Raw genomic sequence first — 20,389 nt, forward strand, 5'->3', positions numbered from 1 at the left:
GGGGAGTTTCTTGCCTTTTGGGAGGTCTGAGATCTTCTGCCAGTGTTCAGGAGGTGTTCTATATGAGTTGTTCCATGTGTAGATGTATTTCTGGTGTATCTGTGGGGAGGAAGGTGATCTCGCATCTTACTCTTCTGCCATCTTCCAAAATCCCTAAGTCTGTATTCTTTATATATAAATACTCCCTAAACTCAGAAAACTCTATCCACACACCTACACATAGACAGCCCATTTAAAACAGGCTTTATGTACTGTGGTTTTCAAATGAAACTATACTAATAATATTACACTTTCACCTTTCATTTCTATAATTAACCTTCACAACATGCTTGTCAAAGAAGTAAAAGTCAGCGAACTACCAAAAAAAAAAAAAAAAAGACTGACGCCTACTTCCCCATTTGCTAGACCTACATAAACTTGTCTAAGTAGCCAGAACACAGTTTTTCAATAGAGAAGATAAGTCTGGATTTGTCTTAAAGAAATATCCAATAGTATATCTTGAAAACACATCTGAAATGTTTGTCTTTAATTTTTAAACAGTTACACAAATATATTACATAGAAAAGTTAGGTTAATTGACCAGAGTTGCCCAAATTCATTATTTTACTTTAGAAACAGACATTGTAACATCTTCACACTCTCCTCAAAAATATCAGCCTCATCTGATAACTTCTGGATGATAAGCACTTCTCTACATTCCAAAAAAGGTACACACTATGAGAACCTAATGTGAACTGTTATCCCTTCATAGCTATTTGACTTCCAGTTAAAGCAGTCACTGCTCCAGGTCATTCCACTACAAACAGTAATTACTAACTTATCCCCTGATGTTTTTGACAGGCTTCAGATGGACACTGTTTAGTTAAATCAATTTAGAAACTAAAGTACAGTTAGAATACAGTAAGTTGGTTGCATTTCTTAAAAATCCACAGTCACACCACACGGGTTTGTGACCAGGGGCTGTCACAGTTCTCATTCTGGGTTATGGTTTTATGTTTAAATTATCCACATCAACCAGCAGCATCATTTGGGATTTCTGAGCAGACACTTCAAGCACAATTTCTGGACTGAAGGGGCGAAAAATGTCTGACAGCAATGCAAGCTTCCTCCGTGCTGCCAGAGCAGGCAACTTAGACAAAGTAGTGGAATATCTCAAGGTGGGCATATACATCAATACCTGCAACCAGCCGTGTGGATGAAAGGCTCTTGGTGCTGCAGCCAGGAGTCAGTGCTGTGCCTCTGAGGTGGGAGAGCCAAATTCAGGACACTGGTCCACAAGAGACCTCCCAGCTCCACATAATATCAAATGGTGAAAATCTCCCAGAGATGTCCATCTCAACACCAACACCCAGCTTCACTCAACGACCAGCAAGCTACAGTGCTGGACACCCTATGCCAAACAACTAGCAAGAGAGGAACACAACCCCACCCGTTAGCAGAGAGGCTGCCTAAAATCATAATAAGTCCACAGACACCTGAAAACACACCACCAGGCGTGGACCTGCCCAACAGAAGGACAAGATCCAGGCTTATCCACCAGAACACAGGCACTACTCCCCTCTACCAGGAAGCCTACACAACCCACTGAACCAACCTTACCCACTGAGGACAGATACCAAAAACAACGGGAACTACGAACCTGCAGCCTGCAAAAAGGAGACCCCAAAAACAGTAAGATAAGCAAAATGAAAAGGCAGAAAAACACACAGCAGATGAAGGAGCAAGATAAAAACCCACCAGACCTAACAAATGAAGAGGAAATGAGCAAGCTACCTGAAAAAGAATTCAGAATAATGATAGTAAAGATGTCCAAAATCTTAGAAATAGAATACAGAAAATACAAGAACCATTTAACAAGGACCTAGAAGAATTAAAGATGAAACAAGCAACACAGAACAACACAATAAATGAAATTAAAAATACTCTAGAAGGGATCAATAGCAGAATAACTGAGGCAGAAGAACGGACAAGTGACCTGGAAGATAAAATAGTGGAAGTAACTACTGCAGAGCAGAATAAAGAAAAAAGAATGAAAAGAACTGAGGACAGTCTCAGAGACTTCTGGGACAACATCAAACGCACCAACATTCGAATTATAGGGGTTCCAGAAGAAGAAGAGAAAAAGAAAGGGACTGAGAAAATATTTGAAGAGATTATAGTTGAAAACTTCCCTAATATGGGAAAGGAAATAGTTAATCAAGTCCAGGAAGCACAAAGAGTCCCATACAGGATAAATACAAGAAACACGCCAAGACACACATTAATCAAACTGTCAAAAAATAAATAAAAAGAAAACAAATTAAAAGCAGCAAGGGAAAAACAACAAATAACACACAAGGGAATCTCCATAAGGTTAACAGCTGATCTTTCACCAGAAACTCTGCAAGTCAGAAGGGACTGGCAGGACATATTTAAAGTGATGAAGGAGAAAAACCTGCAACCAAGATTACTCTACCCAGCAAGGATCTCATTCAGATTTGATGGAGAAATTAAAACCTTTACAGACAAGCAAAACCTGAGAGAGTTCAGCACCACCAAACCAGCTTTATAGCAAAGGCTAAAGGACCTTCTCTAGGCAAGAAACACAAGAGAAGGAAAAGACTTACAATAACAAACCAAAACACTTAAGAAAATGGGAATAGGAACATACATATCGATAATTACCTTAAATGTAAATGGACTAAATGATCCCACCAAAAGACACAGACTGGCTGAATGGATACAAAAACAAGACCCATATATATGCTGTCTACAAGAGACCCACTTCAGACCTAGAGACACATACAGACTGAAAGTGAGGGGATGGAAAAATATATTCCATGCAAATGGAAAACAAAAGAAAGCTGTAGTACCAATTCTCATATCAGGAAAAATAGACTTTAAAATAAAGACTATTAGAAGAGACAAAAAAAGACACTACATAATGATCAAGGTATTGATCCAAGAAGAAGATATAACAATTGTAAATATTTATGCACCCAACATAGGAGCACCTCAATACATAAGGCAAATACTAACAGCCATAAAAGGGGAAATCGAGTAACACAATCATAGTAGGGGACTTTAAAACCTCACTTTCACCAAAGGACAGATCATCCAAAATGAAAATAAATAAGGAAACAGAAGCTATAAATGATACACTAAAAAAGATGGACTTAATTGAGATTTATAGGACATTCCGTCCAAAAACAACAGAATACACATTTTTCTCAAGTGCTCATGGAACATTCTGCAGGATAGATCATATCTTGGGTCACAAATCAAGCCTGGTAAATTTAAGAAAATTAAAATTGTATCAAGTATCTTTTCCAACCACAAGGCTAGGAGACTAGATATCAATTACAGAAAAAGACCTGTAAAAAATACAAACACATGGAGGGTAAACAATACAGTACTTAATAACGCAGTGATCACTGAAAAAATAAAAGAGGAAATCAAAAAATACCTTGAAACAAATGACAATGAAGACACAACGAACAAAAATCTGTGGGATGCAGCAAAAGGAGTTCTAAGAGGAAAGTTTATAGCAATACAATCCTACCTTAAGATACAGGAAACATCTCAAATAAACAATGTAACCTTGCACCTATAGCAATAAGACAAAGAAGAACAAAAAAACCCCAAAGTTAGCAGAAGGTATGAAATTATAAAAATCAGATCAGAAATAAATGAAAAATAAATGAAGGAAACGATAGCAAAGATCAATAAAACTAAAAGCTGGTTCTTTGAGAAGGTAAACAAAATTGATAAATCATTAGCCAGACTCATCAAGAAAAAAAGGGAGAAGACTCAAATCAATAGAAGTAGAAATGAAAAAGGAGAAGTAACAACTGACACTGCACAAATACAAAAGATCATGAGAGATTACTGCAGGCAACTCTATGGCAATAAAATGGACAACCTGGAAGAAATGGACAAATTCTTAGAAATGCACAAGGTGCCAAGACTGAATCAGGAAAAAATAGAATATATGAACAGAAAAATCACAAGCACTGAAATTGAAACTGTGATTAAAAATCTTCCAACAAACGAAAGCCCAGGACCAGATGGCTTCACAGGTGAATTCTATCAAACATTTAGAGAAGAGATAACACCTATCCTTCTCAAACTCTTCCAAAATATAGCAGAGGGAGGAACACTCCCAAACTCATTCTACGAGGCCACCATCACCTTGATACGAAAACCAGACAAGGATGTCACAAAGAAAGAAAACTACAGGCCAATATCACTGATGAACATAGATGCAAAAATCCTCAACAAAATACTAGCAAACAGAATGCAACAGCACATTAAAAGAATCATACACCATGATCAAGTGGGGTTTATTCCAGGAATGCAAGGATTGTTCAATATACACAAACCAATCAATGTGATACACCATATTAACAAATTGAAGGAGAAAAACCATACGATCATCTCAATAGATACAGAGAAAGCTTTCGACAAAATTGAACAACAATTTATGATAAAAAATCCTGGAGAAAGTAGGCATAGAGGGAACTTTCCTCAACATAATAAAGGCCATCTATGACAAACCGACAGTCCTCAATGGTGAAAAACTGAAAACATTTCCAGTAAGATCAGGAACAAGACAAGGTTGCCCACTCTCACCACTCTTATTCAACATAGTTTTGGAAGTTTCAGCCACAGCAATCAGAGAAGAAAAGGAAATAAAAGGAATCCAAATTGGAAAAGAAGAAGTAAAGCTGTCACTATTTGCAGATGACATGTTACTATACATAGAGAATCCTAAAGATGCTACCACAAAACTACTAGAGCTAATCAATGAATTTGGTAAAGTAGCAGGATACAAAATTAATGCACAGAAATCTCTGGCATTCCTATACACTAATGATGAAAACTCTGAAAGTGAAATCAAGAAAACCCTCCCATGTACCATTGCAACAAAAAGAATAAAATATGTAGGAATAAACCTACCTACGGAGACAAAAGACCTGTATGCAAAAAATTATAAGATACTGAAGAAAGAAATTAAAGATGATACAAATAGATGGAGAGATATACCATGTTCTTGGATTGTGAGAATCAACATTGTGAAAATGACTCTACTACCCAAAGCAATCTATATATTCAATGCAATCCCTATCAAACTACCACTGGTATTTTTCACAGAACTAGAAGAAAAAATTTCACAATTTGTATGGAAACAAAAAAGACCCCGAATAGCCAGAGCAATCTTGAAAATGAAACACGGAGCTGGAGGAATCAGGCTGCCTGACTTCAGACTACAGTACAAAGCTACAGTAATCAAGACAGTATGGTACTGGCACAAAAACAGAAACATAGATCAAAGGAACAGGATAGAAAGCCCAGAGATAAACTCACACACATATGGTCACCTTATCTTTGATAAAGGAGGCAAGAATGTACAGTGGAGAAAGGACAGCCTCTTCAATAAGTGGTGCTGGGAAAAGTGGACAAGTACATGTGAAAGTATGAGATTAGATCTCTCCCTAACACCATACACAAAAATAAGCTCAAAGTGGATTAAAGACCTAAATGTAGCACCAGAAACTTTCAAACTCTTAGAGGAAAACATAGGCAGAACACTCTGTGACATAAATTGCAGCAAGATCCTTTTTGACCCTCCTCCTAGAGAAACGGAAGTAAAAACAAAAATAAACAAATGGGACCTAATGAAACTTCAAAGCTTTTGCAGAGCAAAGGAAACCATAAACACGACCAAAAGACAACCCTGAGAATGGGAGAAAATATGTGCAAAGGAAGCAACTGACAAAGGATTAATCTCCAAAATTTATAAGCATCACATGCAGCTCAATAACATAAAATCAAAAAACTCAATCCAAACATGGGCAGAAGACCTAAATAGACATTTCTCCAAAGAAGATATACAGACTGCCAACAAACACATGAAAGAATGTTCAACATCATTATTCATTAGAGAAATGCAAATCAAAACTACAAGGAGATATCATCTCACACCAGTCAGAATGGCCATCATCAAAAAATCTAGAAACAATAAATGCTGGAGAGGGTGTGGAGTAAAGGGAACACTCTTGCACTGCTGGTGGGAATGTGAATTGGTACAGCCACTATGGAGAACAGTATGGAGGTTCCTTAAAAAACTACAAATAGAACTACGATATAACCCAGCAATCCCACTACAGGGCATACACCCTGAGAGAACCATAATTCAAAAAGAGTCATGTACCAAAATGTTCATTGCAGCTCTATTTACAATAGCCCGGAGATGGAAACAACCTAAGTGTCCATCATTGGATGAATTTATAAAGAAGATGTGGCACATATATACAATAAAAAGAAACGAAATTGAGCTATTTGTAATGAGGTGGATAGAGCTAGAGTCTGTCATACAGAGTGAAGTAAGTCAGAAAGAGAAAGACAACTACCGTATGCTAACACATATATATGGAATTTAAGGAAAAGATGTCATGAAGAACCTAGCGGTAAGACAGGAATAAAGACACAGACCTACTAGAGAATGGACTTGAGGATACGGGGAGGGGGAAGGGTAAGCTGTGACAAAGCGAGAGAGAGGCTCTCTCACTATATATATAGTGCATATATATATACACTGCCAAACGTATGGTAGATAGCCAGTGGGAAGCAGCCGTATAGCACAGGGATATCAGCTCGAGGCTTTGTGACCGCCTGGATGGGTGCTATAGGGAGGGTGGAAGGGAGGGAGACGCAAGAGGGAAGAGATATGGGAACATATGTATATGTACAACTGATTCATTTTGTTATAAAGCAGAAACTAACACACAATTGTAAAGCAATTATACTCCAATAAAGATGTAAAAAAAAAAGAGGATATCGACCGTAACACATTCATAGTAGGGGATTTTTACACCCCACTTTCACCAATGGACAGATCACCCAAAATGAAAATAAGTAAGGAAACACAAGCTTTAAATGATAAACTAAACAAGAAAGATTTAATTGATATTTATAGTACATTCCATCCAAAAACAACAGAATACACATTATTCTCAAGTGCTCATGGAACACTCTCCAGGATAGATCATATCTTGGGTCACAAATCCAGCCTTGGTAAATTTAAGAAAATTGAAATCGTATCAAGTATATTTTCCGACCAAAACGCTATGAGACTAGATATCAATTACAGAAAAAGACCTGTAAAAACTACAAACATATGGAGGCTAAATAATGCACTACTTAAAAACGAAGTTATCACTGAAGAAATCAAAGAGGAAATCAAAAAATACCTAGAAACAAATGACAATGCAGACACGATGACCCAAAACCTATGGGATGCAGCAAAAGCAGTTCTAAGAGGGAAGTTTATACCAATACCATCCTACCTTAAGAAACGGGAAAATCTCGAATAAACAAGCTAATCTTGCAACTAAAGCAATTAGAGTAAAAAGTACAAAAAAAAATCCAAAGTTAGCAGAAGGAAAGAAATCATAAAGATCAGATCAGAAATAAATGAAAAATAAATGAAGGAAACGATAGCAAAGGTCAATAAAACTAAAAGCTGGTTCTTTGGGAAGATAAACAAAATTGATAAACCATTAGCCAGACTCATCAAGAAAAAAAGGGAGAAGACTCCAATCCATAGAATTAGAAATGAAAATGGAGAAGTAAGAACTGACACTGCAGAAATACAAAAGATCATGAGAGATTACTACAGGCAACTCTATGGCAATAAAATGGACAACCTGGAAGAAATGGTCAAATTCTTAGAAATGCACAACCTGCCAAAACTGTATCAGGAAGAAATAGTAAATATGAACAGACCATCACAAGCACTGAAATTGAAACTGTGATTTAAAATCTTCCAACAAACAAAAGCCCAGTACCAAATGGCTTCACAGGTGAATTCTATCACACATTTAGAGAAGAGCAAACACCTATCCTTCTCAAACTCTTCCAAAATATAGCAGAGGGAGGAACACTCCCAAACTCATTCTATGAGGCCACCATAGCCTGATACCAAAACCAGACAAGGATGTCACAAAGAAGGAAAACAACAGGCCAATATCACTGATGAAAATAGATGCAAAAATCCTCAACAAAATGCTGGCAAACAGAACCCAACAGCACATTAAAAGGATCATACACCATGATCAAGTGGGGTTTCTTCCAGGAATGCAAGGTTTCTTCAATATACACAAATCAATCAATGTGATACACCATATTAACAAACTGAAGAAGAAAAACCATATGGTCACATCAAGAGATGCAGAAAAAGCTTTTGACAAAATTCAACACACATTTATGATAAAAACCCTCCAGAAAGTAGGCATAGAGGGAAGTTTCCTCAACATAATAAAGGCCATATATGACAAACACACAGCCAACATCGTCCTCAATGGTGAAAAACTGAAAGCATTTTCACTAAGATCAGGAACAAGACAAGGTTGCCCACTCTCACCACTCTTATTCAACATAGTTTTGGAAGTTTCAGCCACAGCAATTGAGAAGAAAAGGAAATAAAAGGAATCCAAATCGGAAAAGAAGAAGTAAAGCTGTCACTGTTTGCAGATGACATGATACTATGCATAGAGAATCCTAAAGATGCTACCACAAAACTACTAGAGCTAATCAATGACTTTGGTAAAGTAGCAGAATACAAAATTAGTGAACAGAAATCTCTGGCATTCCTATACACTAATGATGAAAAATCTGAAAGTGAAATCAAGAAAACACTCCCATGTACCATTACAACAAAAAGAATAAAATATCTAGGAATAAACCTACCTAAGGAGACAAAAGACCTGTATGCAGAAAATTATAAGACACTGATGAAAGAAATTAAAGATGATACAAATAGATGGAGAGATATACCATGTTCTTGGATTGGAAGAATCAACATTGTGAAAATGACTCTACTACCCAAAGCAATCTATACATTCAATGCAATCCCTATCAAACTACCACTGGCATTTTTCACAGAACTAGAGCAAAAAATTTCACAACTTGTATGGAAACACAAAAGACCCTGAATAGCCAAAGCAATCTTGAGAAAGATAAGCGGAGCTTGAGGAATCTGGCTCACTGACTTCAGACAATACTACAAAGCTACAGTAATCAAGACAGTATGGTACTGGCACAAAAACAGAAATATAGATCAATGGAACAGGATAGAGAGCCCAGAGATAAACCCTCGAACAGATGGTCACCTTATCTTTGATAGAGGAGGCAGGAATGTACAATGGAGAAAGGACAGCCTCTTCAATAAGTGGTGCTGGGAAAACTGGACAGGTACATGTAAATGTATGAGATTAGATCACTCCCTAACAGCATACACAAAAATAAGCTCAAAATGGATTAAAGACCTAAATGTAAGGCCAGAAACTCTCAAACTCTTAGAGGAAAACATAGGCAGAACACTCTATGACATAAATCACAGCAAGATCCTTTTTTACCCACCTCCTAGAAAATGGAAATAAAAACATAAATAAAGAAACGGGACCTAATGAAACTACACAGCATTTGCACAGCAAAGGGAACCATAAGCAAAACCAAAAGGCAATCCTCTGAATGGGAGAAAATATTTGCAAATGACGCAACTGACAAAGGATTAATCTCCAAAATTTACAAACAGCTCATGTAGCTCAATAACAGAAAAACAAACAATCCATTCCAAAAATGGGCAGAAGACCTAAATAGACATTTCTCCAAAGAAGATATACAGATTGCCAAAAAATACATGAAAGAATGCTCAACATCATTAATCATTAGAGAAATGCAAAGCAAAACTACAATGAGATATCATCTAACACCAGTTAGAATGGCCATCATCAAAAAATCTAGAAGCAATAAATGCTGGAGAGGGTGTGGAGTAAAGGGAACACTCTTGCACTGCTGGTGGGAATGTGAATTGGTACAGCCACTATGGAAAACAGTATGGAGGTTCCTTAAAAAACTACAAATAGAACTACCGTATGACTCAGCAATCCCACTACTGGGCATATACCCTAAGAAAACCATAATTCTAATAGAGTCATGTACCAAAATGTTCATTGCAGCTCTATTTACAATAGCTAGGAGATGGAAACAACCTACGTGTCCACCATCTGATGAATGGATAAAGAAGATGTGGCACATATATACAATGGAATATTACTCAGCCATAAAAAGAAACGAATTTGAGCTATTTGTAATGAGGTGGATGGACCTAGAGTCTGTCATACAGAGTGAAGTAAGTCAGAAAGAGAAAGACAAATACCGTATGCTAACACATATATATGGAATTTAAGGGAAAAATGTCATGAAAAACCTAAGGGTAAGACAGGAATAAAGACACAGATGTACTAGAGAATGGACTTGAGGATATGGGGAGGAGGAAATGTAAGCTGTGACAAAGTGAGAGAGTGGCATGGACATATATACACTACCAAACGTAAAATAGATAGCTAGTGGGAAGCAGCCACGTAGCACAGGGAGATCAGCTCGGTGCTTTGTGACCACCTAGAGAGGTGGGATAGGTAGGGTGGGAGGGAGGGAGACACAAGAGGGAAGAGATATGGGAACATATGTATATGTATAACTGATTCACTTTGTTATAAAGCAGAAACTAACACACCATTGTAAGGCAATTATACTCCAATAAAGATGTAAAACAAAAAAACAAACAAACAACAACAACAAAAACCCCACAGTGGTCTGCAATATCCACATCTATATCCCTTACACTGTTAACACTAGAGTTTCATAAAACAGATATTTGCTTGTTGGATCAATCGAGTTGCACATAATCTTTGGACCCCTACTTTAGGCCCAACACTGGACTAAAGTATGTGTTAATAAATATGTTTTAATGTAAACCAGACCCCAGGTCTTATTGACTCCATATGCTTTGTTTCAAATCATAACTCTATTCACTTTTGTCTCAAAACCATTCTTTAAAAAAAATCTATCATACTGGAAACAAAGTTTTGAAAGAGATTTTAATCATCTTGTATCTGATAACTGTCCCAAATAATATCTAATGCAAAATTATCGCAAAGCAACGCACACACTGACACACATACCTGGAATATTCTAAAATATATTCAAATATTTAAACAGTGAGATCCAGGTGCTCATAATTCAGAGCATAGAAATCTAACTAATGTTAAGCAGAGTATCTTTTAGATTGTGCAAACCCCATACAGGATTAACAATGCAGACCTAACCATATCTGAGAATATACTTTTCTTGACACTGCCCCCAACAAATGTGTCACACATCTATGGTAACAAAATGAAAGCCAAAGGTAGCCATTTTTTAAAAAATGATCTTCACACAGAAACAAGAAAAGAATGAGAATCATACCAGAAGCCAAATCCTCATTTTAATGTGGATTTGTTAAACCAGACTCTTCCCTACTTAAGACCATCTATAAAGCACTTTAAAATTTCCAGAGAGGCTATAGCAATTGTATATTTATACATTTTAAAACACATACATCCCATAGCAAACCCCAACGAAGATGAAATCAAGAGAAATCTCTGACCTTTCTTCCAAAAGGCTAATAGGTATTTACTTATCATCCATAACATATGGAACTATGAGAGGAATGTCTTTATAATATTAAAAAATTAAGACTTCAAGTAGAGATCCTCTTGCCTCTTCTTACTAGACCTCACTACTACTACTGCTGCTGCTGCTATTACTACTACCACCACCACCATCATCACCACCACTAGAGGGATTCTCTAGTGTATTGGAAGACATCCTCTCCTGGGGCAATTACACTTCAATTTCTACAGCAGAAACTTCCATTTGATCACTATCTGCTACTTCTCTCTATTCAGAATAAACTTGACAACCTCTCCTCTTCTTTTTTAAAGAAAATTCATTTAATAACTGTACACACACACACACACCCAAGTGTACAAGATTTATTTAGAAGGCTTTTCTTAAAAGGTCCAAAAGTTACAGCAGGTACGTAATATTATACATATATTACTCCCTTCGTTCCCACAGGTCATCATTTATTAAAAGCTTCTTTGGTGCCAAGTATTAAGCACTTTTCATGCATTACCTGGTCTAATCCTCACATAACCTTAAAAGGTAGATTCTATTCTTACCACCTCTTTAGTGAAGAAAGTAGTGAGGCTTACAGAGGTGAAGTATTCCAAGGTTCTTCCCAGACTGAAGCTCTCTTAAGTCCCTGAGTAAAGCCATTATCTATATTTTGCTCTAATAAGGGAACGTTTACTAAAAGGTAACCAGTTTTTAGGTGTATTTTAATGATAGTTCTCTCCCTGTCAATCAGACTGGCATGTACATACAATGCAAATAATGAAATAAAGAGACTGGCAGGCACATAAAACATCATTAAAATTTTCCTTCTCAAGATGGAGAAGCTGCTATTATAATGTGGCTTGTAAAGAGTATGTAATTAAGGTTAAAACAAGAATACACCCTTTTCAAATGATTAAATTAAAACCTCTGACTCATAACTTAAAAAACAATTTAATTTAAATCCAAGTAGTACTGAATTGGGTGTCATTTTTTTCTCTAAATATTTTTTTATTTCCTCTTTGATTTCTTCAGTGATCTCTTGGTTATTTAGTAACGTATTGTTTAGCCTCCATGTGTTTGTATTCTTCACATTTTTTTCCCTGTAATTTATTTCTAATCTCATAGTGCTGTGGTCAGAAAAGATGCTTGATACGATTTTAATTTTCTTAAATTTACTGAGGCTAGATTTGGGACACAAGATGTGACTTATCCTGGAGAATGTTCCGTGTGCACTTGAGAAGAAAGTGTAATCTGCTGTTTTTGGATGGAATGTCCTATAAATATCAGTTAAATCATCTGGTCTATTGTGTCAGTTAAAGCTTCTGTTTCCTTATTAATTTTCTGTCTGGATGATCTGTCCATTAGTGTAAGTGAAGTGTTAAAAGTCCCCCACTATTATTGTGTCACTGTCGATTTCCTCTTTTATAGCTGTTAGCATTTGCCTTATGTATTGAGGTGCTCCTATGTTGGGTGCATATATATTTATAATTGTTATATATTCTTGGATTGATCATTATGTAGTGTCCCTTCTTGTCTCTTGTAACATTCTTTATTTTAAAGTCTATTTTATCTGATACAAGTATTGCTACTCCAGCTTTCTTTTGATTTCCATTTGCATGGAATATCTTTTTCCATCCCCTCACTTTCAGTCTGTATGTGTCCCTAGGTCTGAAGTGATTCTCTTGTAGACAGCATATATATGGGTCTTTTTGTATCCATTCAGTGAGCCTGTGTCTTTTGGTTGGAGCATTTAAGCCATTCACATTTAAGGTAATTATTGTTATGTATGGTCCTATAACTATTTTCTTAATTGCTTTGGGTTTGTTTTTGTAGGTCCTTTTCTTCTCTTGTGTTTCCCACTTAGAGATGTTCCTTTAGCATTTGTTGTAGAGCTGATCTGGTGGTGCTGAATTCTCTTAGCTTTTGTTTGTCTGTAAAGCTTTTGATTTCTCCGTTGAATCTTCACGAGATCCTTGCCAGCTAGAGTGATCTTGGTTGTAGGTTCCTCCCTTTCATCAAATATATCATGCCACTCCCTTCTGGACTGTAGAGTTTCTGCTGAGAAATCAGCTGTTAACCTTATGGGCGTTCCCTTGTGTGTTATTTGTTATTCTTCCCTTGTTGCTTTTAATAATTTTTCTTTGTCTTTAATTTTTGTCAATTTGATTACTATGTGTCTTGGCGTGTTTCTCCTTATCCTGCCTGGGACTCTCTGTGCTTCCTGTACTTGGGTGGCTATTTCCTGACCCATGTTAGGAAAGTTTTTGACTATAATCTCTTCAAATATTTTCTCGGGTCCTTTCTCTCTCTCTTCTCCTTCTGGGACCCCAATAATGTGAATGTTGGTGCATTTAATGTTGTCCCAGAGGTCTCTTAGGTTGTCTTCATTTCTTTTCATTCTTTTTTATTTATTGGTTCCATAGCAGTGAATTTCACCATTCTGTCTTCCAGGTCACTTATCCATTCTTCTGCCTCAGTTATTCTGCTATTGATTCCTTCTAGTGTATTTTTCATTTCAGTTATTGTATTGTTCATCTGTTTGTTCTTGAATTCTTCTAGGTGTTTGTTCTTGAATTCTTCTAGGTCTTTGTTAAACATTTCTTGCATCTTCTTGATCTTTGCCTCCATTCTTTTTCCAAGGTCCTGGATCACCTTCACTATCATTATTCTGAATTCTTTTTCTGGAAGGTTGCCTATCTCCACTTCATCTAGTTGTCTTTCTGGGGTTTTATCTTGTTCTTTTTATCTCGTTCCTTGTTCCTAAATAGTCCTCTGCCTTTTCATTTTGTCTATCTTTCTGTGAATGTGGTTTTTGTTCCATAGGCTGCAGGATTGTAGTTATTCTTGCTTCTGCTGTCCTAGGTCTCATTTTTGAAAATGAGGATTATACACAAAGATTGTCTTTAGCATTGGGGGTGGGAGAAGTTAAGTCTGGGCATAAAGTTGCCAGATTTAGCAAATAAAAATACAGGGCACCCAGTTAAATTTGTATTTCAGAAGTATGTCCCATACAATGTTTAGGATATACTAAGAAAAGTATTCATTGTTTATCTGAACTCAAATTTAACTGGGTGTCCTGTATTTATCTAGCAACCTAAGCTAAGGAGGAAGAACTAAATGGACTCAGTTTTAGCCCTAATATGTTCTTGTTTTTTTTGTTTGTTTGTTTTTTTAAGCAACAGTTTAAAGGGAAGTAAAAAATATAAGCTTTTCTGGCAGGTTTAAACCAAAGGAATGTTTCACTTAGAGTTAATGTTTAGTGGAAGCTCTGAAAACACAAGCGCTACTTCCATAGCTACTTTGTTATGTGATCATTAAAATAAAGAAGCTCTAAGCTCAGTCTGTCATTGTATGCAGATGATTTATAAATGATTTTCCTCCTCCTTCCTTCCCCCTCAAAAAAAAACAAAATGCAGTGAAGTACTTGCAGCAAACCTAATCTGATGTGAAGACCAAAACAAACAACAAACAAAAATGAAAATAGCTTTTACTACCTGCCAGATGCAAGTCATCAGGGCCACAGATCTTCGGCACCTTCTTAAGAATCTCATAAAATAGTGTCATTAATTATTTATTTGCACCTCAAAGCAGAGTTCAATGTAAACATTCGAGATCAGGTAGAAATAGAAGAGAAGCTATCATTTTCCTTTAGAACCCAGGCCTCAGTCATTCAAGTTGATTTATTAATTTTTATAATGATTGGAACATTAATTCCCCTATATGCCAGGTACTGTGCCAGGCCACACTTTCTTTCTGCCTCCCCAGAGTCCAGACTAGCTGGTAAGAGATTACTAGGATATGCCCAATAAATATTATAACAGAGGTATGTATAAAAAGTCGACTTCCTCACTCCTGGCCTAAAAGCCAGTTAGAAAATTCACATGGAAAACCAAAACTATGTCCATGATTTATTGATAAATAACTTGTAGGTCATAGTGTTTTCTGTGGTGGACATTTTGGTTTTGTATAAGTTGAAGGGAACACTTCTGAGATTCCTCCAGTCTCAGGGTGATACCAGGCCAGGTTCTCTAGGCTGGTTCTGTTTAGTTTAGAATCCTTGGCTCAGCCTATACCCTAAATCCAAAACTAGCCAAATCACCACGCAAGGGAGAATGGCCATTCTCCCGCGGGCAGTGGCCCAGCCTGAGCACAGCACAATAACCTGTGGTGTTTGAAAAGCTACAAGTGCTCAGGTTCCACCCAAGACTACTCTACTACTCCACTCTAAGGATGGGTTCCAAAAAAAAAAAAAAAAAGACTCCCCAAGCAATTCAAATGTACAGCTTTGGTTAAGAACACTACCTAGCCAAATAACGCAAATCACATCAGGCTGCGCTCATATTAGGGCTGCACAGGATGTTCATCCATCCTGAGGTTAATTGTCTCCCCACCAGGTGACTAAAAAAAAAAAGTCACAAGAATGAATGTGTTCTTTCTTTAGCGCTATTTCATGGACTAAAATACTCTAAGATGGCTCAACTTTCATCCAAGCTGCCTGCTGAGGCCATGGTGAAACCCCTTTGAGGGCAAATATACAGGAAACATTCAATAGCTCATGAAACAGCTTTACTTTACTGTTTCAGAAAACGAAAGAAAACAAAAACTGGGGACAGGACATGATCTTTTAGATACACTGCACTGCCTTATATATGAGGTCATGAACTGTGTTCAAGGGAACAGTGCATTACACTCAGATTTTGCTGGGTTTAGTATATAAAGGAGGCAGAAAGGGAAGGATGTGTGGTTTAAATCCACTGCAACAACAAAAACTGCAAATGAAGCAGTCATTTCTTCCTGAGTTCATGAGTGACCCCTGTGTGACAGAGTAAATTATCTGATCATTTGATGTTTAGACTACTGCATACTCAAATAGAGAAAAAAACATTTCCTTGAAATTCAATAATACCACCAACATTTTATGCTGCAAATACAGCACATTTCAAAAAAATAAGTAAAAAGATATTTTAAATAAGTCCAATGTTCTCAATCTTGCCTGCTTTATGTATTTAAAACAACATGCAGTTCTCTGGCTCAACCCCATTTCCCCATGCCAAAGTCAATTCAGAAAGCAATCCCTTCACTAGATAGACACTAAGGACCAGGAACAATAAAAGGAATAACAAGTACTTCAATGGCCTCTATCATCAGACAGTTCCATAGTGCACATATATGATGTCACATCAAAATAGAGAAGAGCATAAGGGTACAAGGAAGACAGACTGATAACTGATGGCACCTTCCATAACTAGACCCCTGTAAATATAGCTCCTCTAACCACGAGCACTCCACACCAGTCCCGGATAAAACAGGTCCTGTTTGTGTGAGGGGATGCCAATTTTTTAAGATAAAGGAACAGAGGCCTCCATTAACAGATTTGATTAACAGAAACAAAACTAAAACTCTGTCTCCACCCTAAATAAGCATCAATTAGTTATTAAAAATTGTAGTGAGTTTTTCTATTCTGTATCATAGCAGGATAAAAATAATCTAGGATCTCTCAGTGTTGTTTTTTAAAATAAGAATGTGCATTCTATGTAGTTAAATTCCTTTTACTGTCTCCCCAAAGCTGAAGAAACCAGCACTTACGGATACAATCTGAACCATGCACAAATCTAAACATAAAGGCTTGAAATGCCGTAAATATGCATACTGTTCACAGTTTACAACAAATGTTCATAGACAGTATCTTGTTTTAGCCTCCCAGGAGCTTCATGAGATATTAGGAACATCCTCATTTTACAAATGATAAAGCTGAAGCACAGAGATGCTAAACATCTTGCCTAAGATGACTCTGGATCCTGCTGTCTCCTTCCAAACTCAGAAAAAAAAAAGAAAAAAAATATTTTGCTTACACCCAGGTTTACTACACCACCCAGGCTTTTCTGAGTAATGCAGTAAAATCAGGTATTGATACTGTCATATATGAATGCTGAATGTCATGCCCTCTCCAAGTTCTATAGCAACTGTTCACTTTTACATGGTCAGGAAGACCCCTTTGTGAAATCTAATGAAAGTGAAGGAATTCCCACCCCATAAAAAAGCACATATGCAAATGTTCATAGTAGCATTATTCATAATAGCCAAAAAATGGAAACCAAACCACCCAAATGTCCATCACCTGATGAATGGATAAACAAAATGTGGTATATCCATACAGAGGAATATCATTCAGCCAAAAAAGAAATGGTGTGCTGATACAAGATGGATAAAGCTTGAAAACATTATGCTAAATAAAAGAAACTAGCCACAAAAGACCACATGTCATATGATTCTATTTACATGAAACATCCAGAATAGGCACATCAATAGACACAGAAGGTAGATTAGTGGTTGTCTAGGGCTCTTGGTGGGTTGGAGGGATGTGGGGAGTGACTGCTCATGGGTGTGGGCTTTCTTGTTGAGCTGATGAAAATGTTCTAAAATTGTGTGGTGGTGGCTGCAAAGCAATAAACATACTTGAAAACCACTGAATTGTACACTTTAAAAGGTGTAATGTATGGTATGTAAATTGTAGCTCAATAAAGATGTTATGGGACTTCCCTTGTGGTGCAGTGATTAAGAATCTGCCTGCCAATGCAGGGGACATGGGTTCGAGCCCTGGCCTGGGAAGATCCCACATGCCCATGGAGCAACTAAGCCCGTGTGCCACAACTACTGAAGCCCGTGCACCTAGAGCCATGCTCCACAACAGAAGAAGCCACTGCAATGAGAAGCCCGTGCACCACAACGAAGAGTAGCCTCAACTCGCTGCAACTAGAAAAAGCCTGCATGCAGCAACCAAGACCCAATGCAATATTTTTGTATTTATTTACAAAAATAAATAAATTTATTTTAAAAATACTAAAAAATAAAAATGCTATTTAAAAAATCATTAAAAATGCACATACAAATAACATTTCCCAGATAATTTCTGAGGATTTGCTAAAGCCCAGAAGCCCATCTACAGGTACAGCACAAGGTCCAAGACAGCACAGGTCCAAGACACAAAGTCAGTAACTCTTGCTCTATAGAAACAAGAATCATCCTATTTTCTTTGTTTTACAGATTAAGTCTTATTTCAGTTCCCCCCACCACAACTACCAAGCCTATGTCTCCTACTTTTTAAGATCACTACTTCATTTATTGGTTCACGTGACCACAGTTTTCAATATTAATTCATTAAAAACCATTAAATACTTTCATAAATATAACTTTAACAGCTACAAAGAACTTTTAGTAATTGAATGACTATTGCTTGCAAGGCATAGTTGGAATTCAAAAATGTAAAAGATACAACTTCTGCCCTCAAGGAGCTTAAAATCTAACAAGTGCGATAAGAGCAAAACGAACAACAATACACAAAACAGAAGGTGAATCTTGCACTAAAAAGGCCAGGGAAGATCAGTGAGGAAGAATGATTGAAGGAAAGCTTCTTGGCAGGGGTGGACATTTAATGATAAATGTTGAAGAGTAGGTAGGATTTGAACATGCAGAGAAGTAAAGAGAATTTGAGATGCGAGGAGAAGTGGGGATGTTTCAGAATAGTTCCTAGGGACCACGAAGATGGGCCTTAATGTCAAGCTAAGGATCCTGACTTTATTTGGTAGGCTCAGAGAAGCCAAAGAAGGCTGCTGAGTACGGTAGTTAGCGAATCAAAGCAGTATATTAAGAAGATTAATTGTTCAGTAATGTGTGGGTACACGTAGAAGAGAGAAATGGAGACAAGGAAACAAACTGGGAGTCTATTAAACAGTATGAAGTGAAAGGGCTATGCTCTCTGCCCTGTGTCTGTTCACGTGGTAAACCTACAACCCAGAAATGGTTACTGCCCACGAGAACAGGCACAGGGCAGATCAGCACGTTTACCTGACTGGAATGACTGAGTATTCCGCTCATAAGAGACAAAGAGGAAACAGGAGGTTACCTAAAATGCTTCCAAACTACACAAAGCGATGTTAAACACAGGTACTGGGAAAGAGGGTAGGAGGCCTGAGTCAAGTGACACCGCCCCGCAAAGAAAATGCCCTGCCGAAGTCTCCAGACCAGCTTCCCTAGGCCAAGAACCTTCGCCCTTTTACTTCCAATCCCCGCCCAACCCCTGAGAGACCCTCCACCTCCCCTTCCCCTTCCGCTCTGGCTCACTTGTCCCGGATGATGGTCTGCAGCTCCCGGATCTGATCATTCATTGGCAGGAGCTTAAGCTGCGCCCCGATCTGTCGGGAGAGTTCGCAGTCCCCTAGGAGGGAGTCGCTGGCTGGCGCGTCAGAGTTGCCAGTGCCACCGTTGCTCTCTGAGTTGAGGGTGGCGCCGCCGCAGGCCTGAGAGTCCCGCTCAGCCGGTACGCTAGAAGAGCTTACTCTCCCCCTGAGGAGAGTCAGCTTGCCCGCGAAGTCGCTGTTTCCCCCGGCATGGTCCGGGATCAGTTCGCCAGCTTGCTGCGGCTCGGGGTTTTGGGTCGAGGCACAGTTTACTTGCTGGTTGTGACAGGGCATGGAGTCCAGACACCGTAACTCCGTGGCCATACACCAGGCACCAGGCCGTCCCCGACCCCTAAGGATAAAGGAGAGCAGGGAGAACGGACCAAAGCTCCTATGCTCTCTCGGTCGCCCCGCCTCCTCGCAACCTCTAACCGCCGCTGCCCTCTCACCCCTTTGGCCTCCACCGCTTCCTTTTCGCACATTACGTCCCGGCCCCGCCCACACCAGACTTACAGCCCGCCTAGACACTCGATTGGCTTCGCTCCCTGCCACTCTGCAGCGAACGGCCTGTTAACCCTTTGCGTTGCCCCGGCTGCGTGGGGGTCCCACACCGAACTTGGCAGACAAGGTGAGGCCAGGGATATTTGGTTTCCGGGTCTCCCGGGAGCCTCTAGGGATTCTGCCTGCAGAACTTTGAGTGAGTGATAGAGCCGGGAGAAAACTAGGGT

At 38.2% G+C, this 20,389-nt stretch overlaps 1 protein-coding gene across 2 annotated transcripts in view; it reads right to left on the reverse strand.

The window, feature by feature from the left end:
* UPRT (uracil phosphoribosyltransferase homolog) overlaps positions 1-20,110 on the reverse strand; it is a 54,683-nt gene extending 34,573 nt beyond the window's left edge. The window contains exon 1 of one of the 2 annotated variants that reach the window (XM_089904348.1): positions 19,606-20,110. In XM_089904348.1, coding sequence (XP_089760474.1) covers positions 19,606-19,985 — 380 coding nt within the window. In that variant the 5' untranslated portion in view covers positions 19,986-20,110. The remainder of the gene's footprint in view (positions 1-19,605) is intronic. The other variant, XM_022580872.2, reaches the window with a different exon arrangement.
* Positions 20,111-20,389: the final 279 nt, after the last annotated feature.

The sequence above is a fragment of the Delphinapterus leucas genome, chromosome X (assembly GCF_059928025.1).
Source record: "Delphinapterus leucas isolate spDelLeu-1000000601 "Yukka" chromosome X, BTC_Dleu_Yukka2, whole genome shotgun sequence".
NCBI lineage: Eukaryota > Metazoa > Chordata > Mammalia > Artiodactyla > Monodontidae > Delphinapterus > Delphinapterus leucas.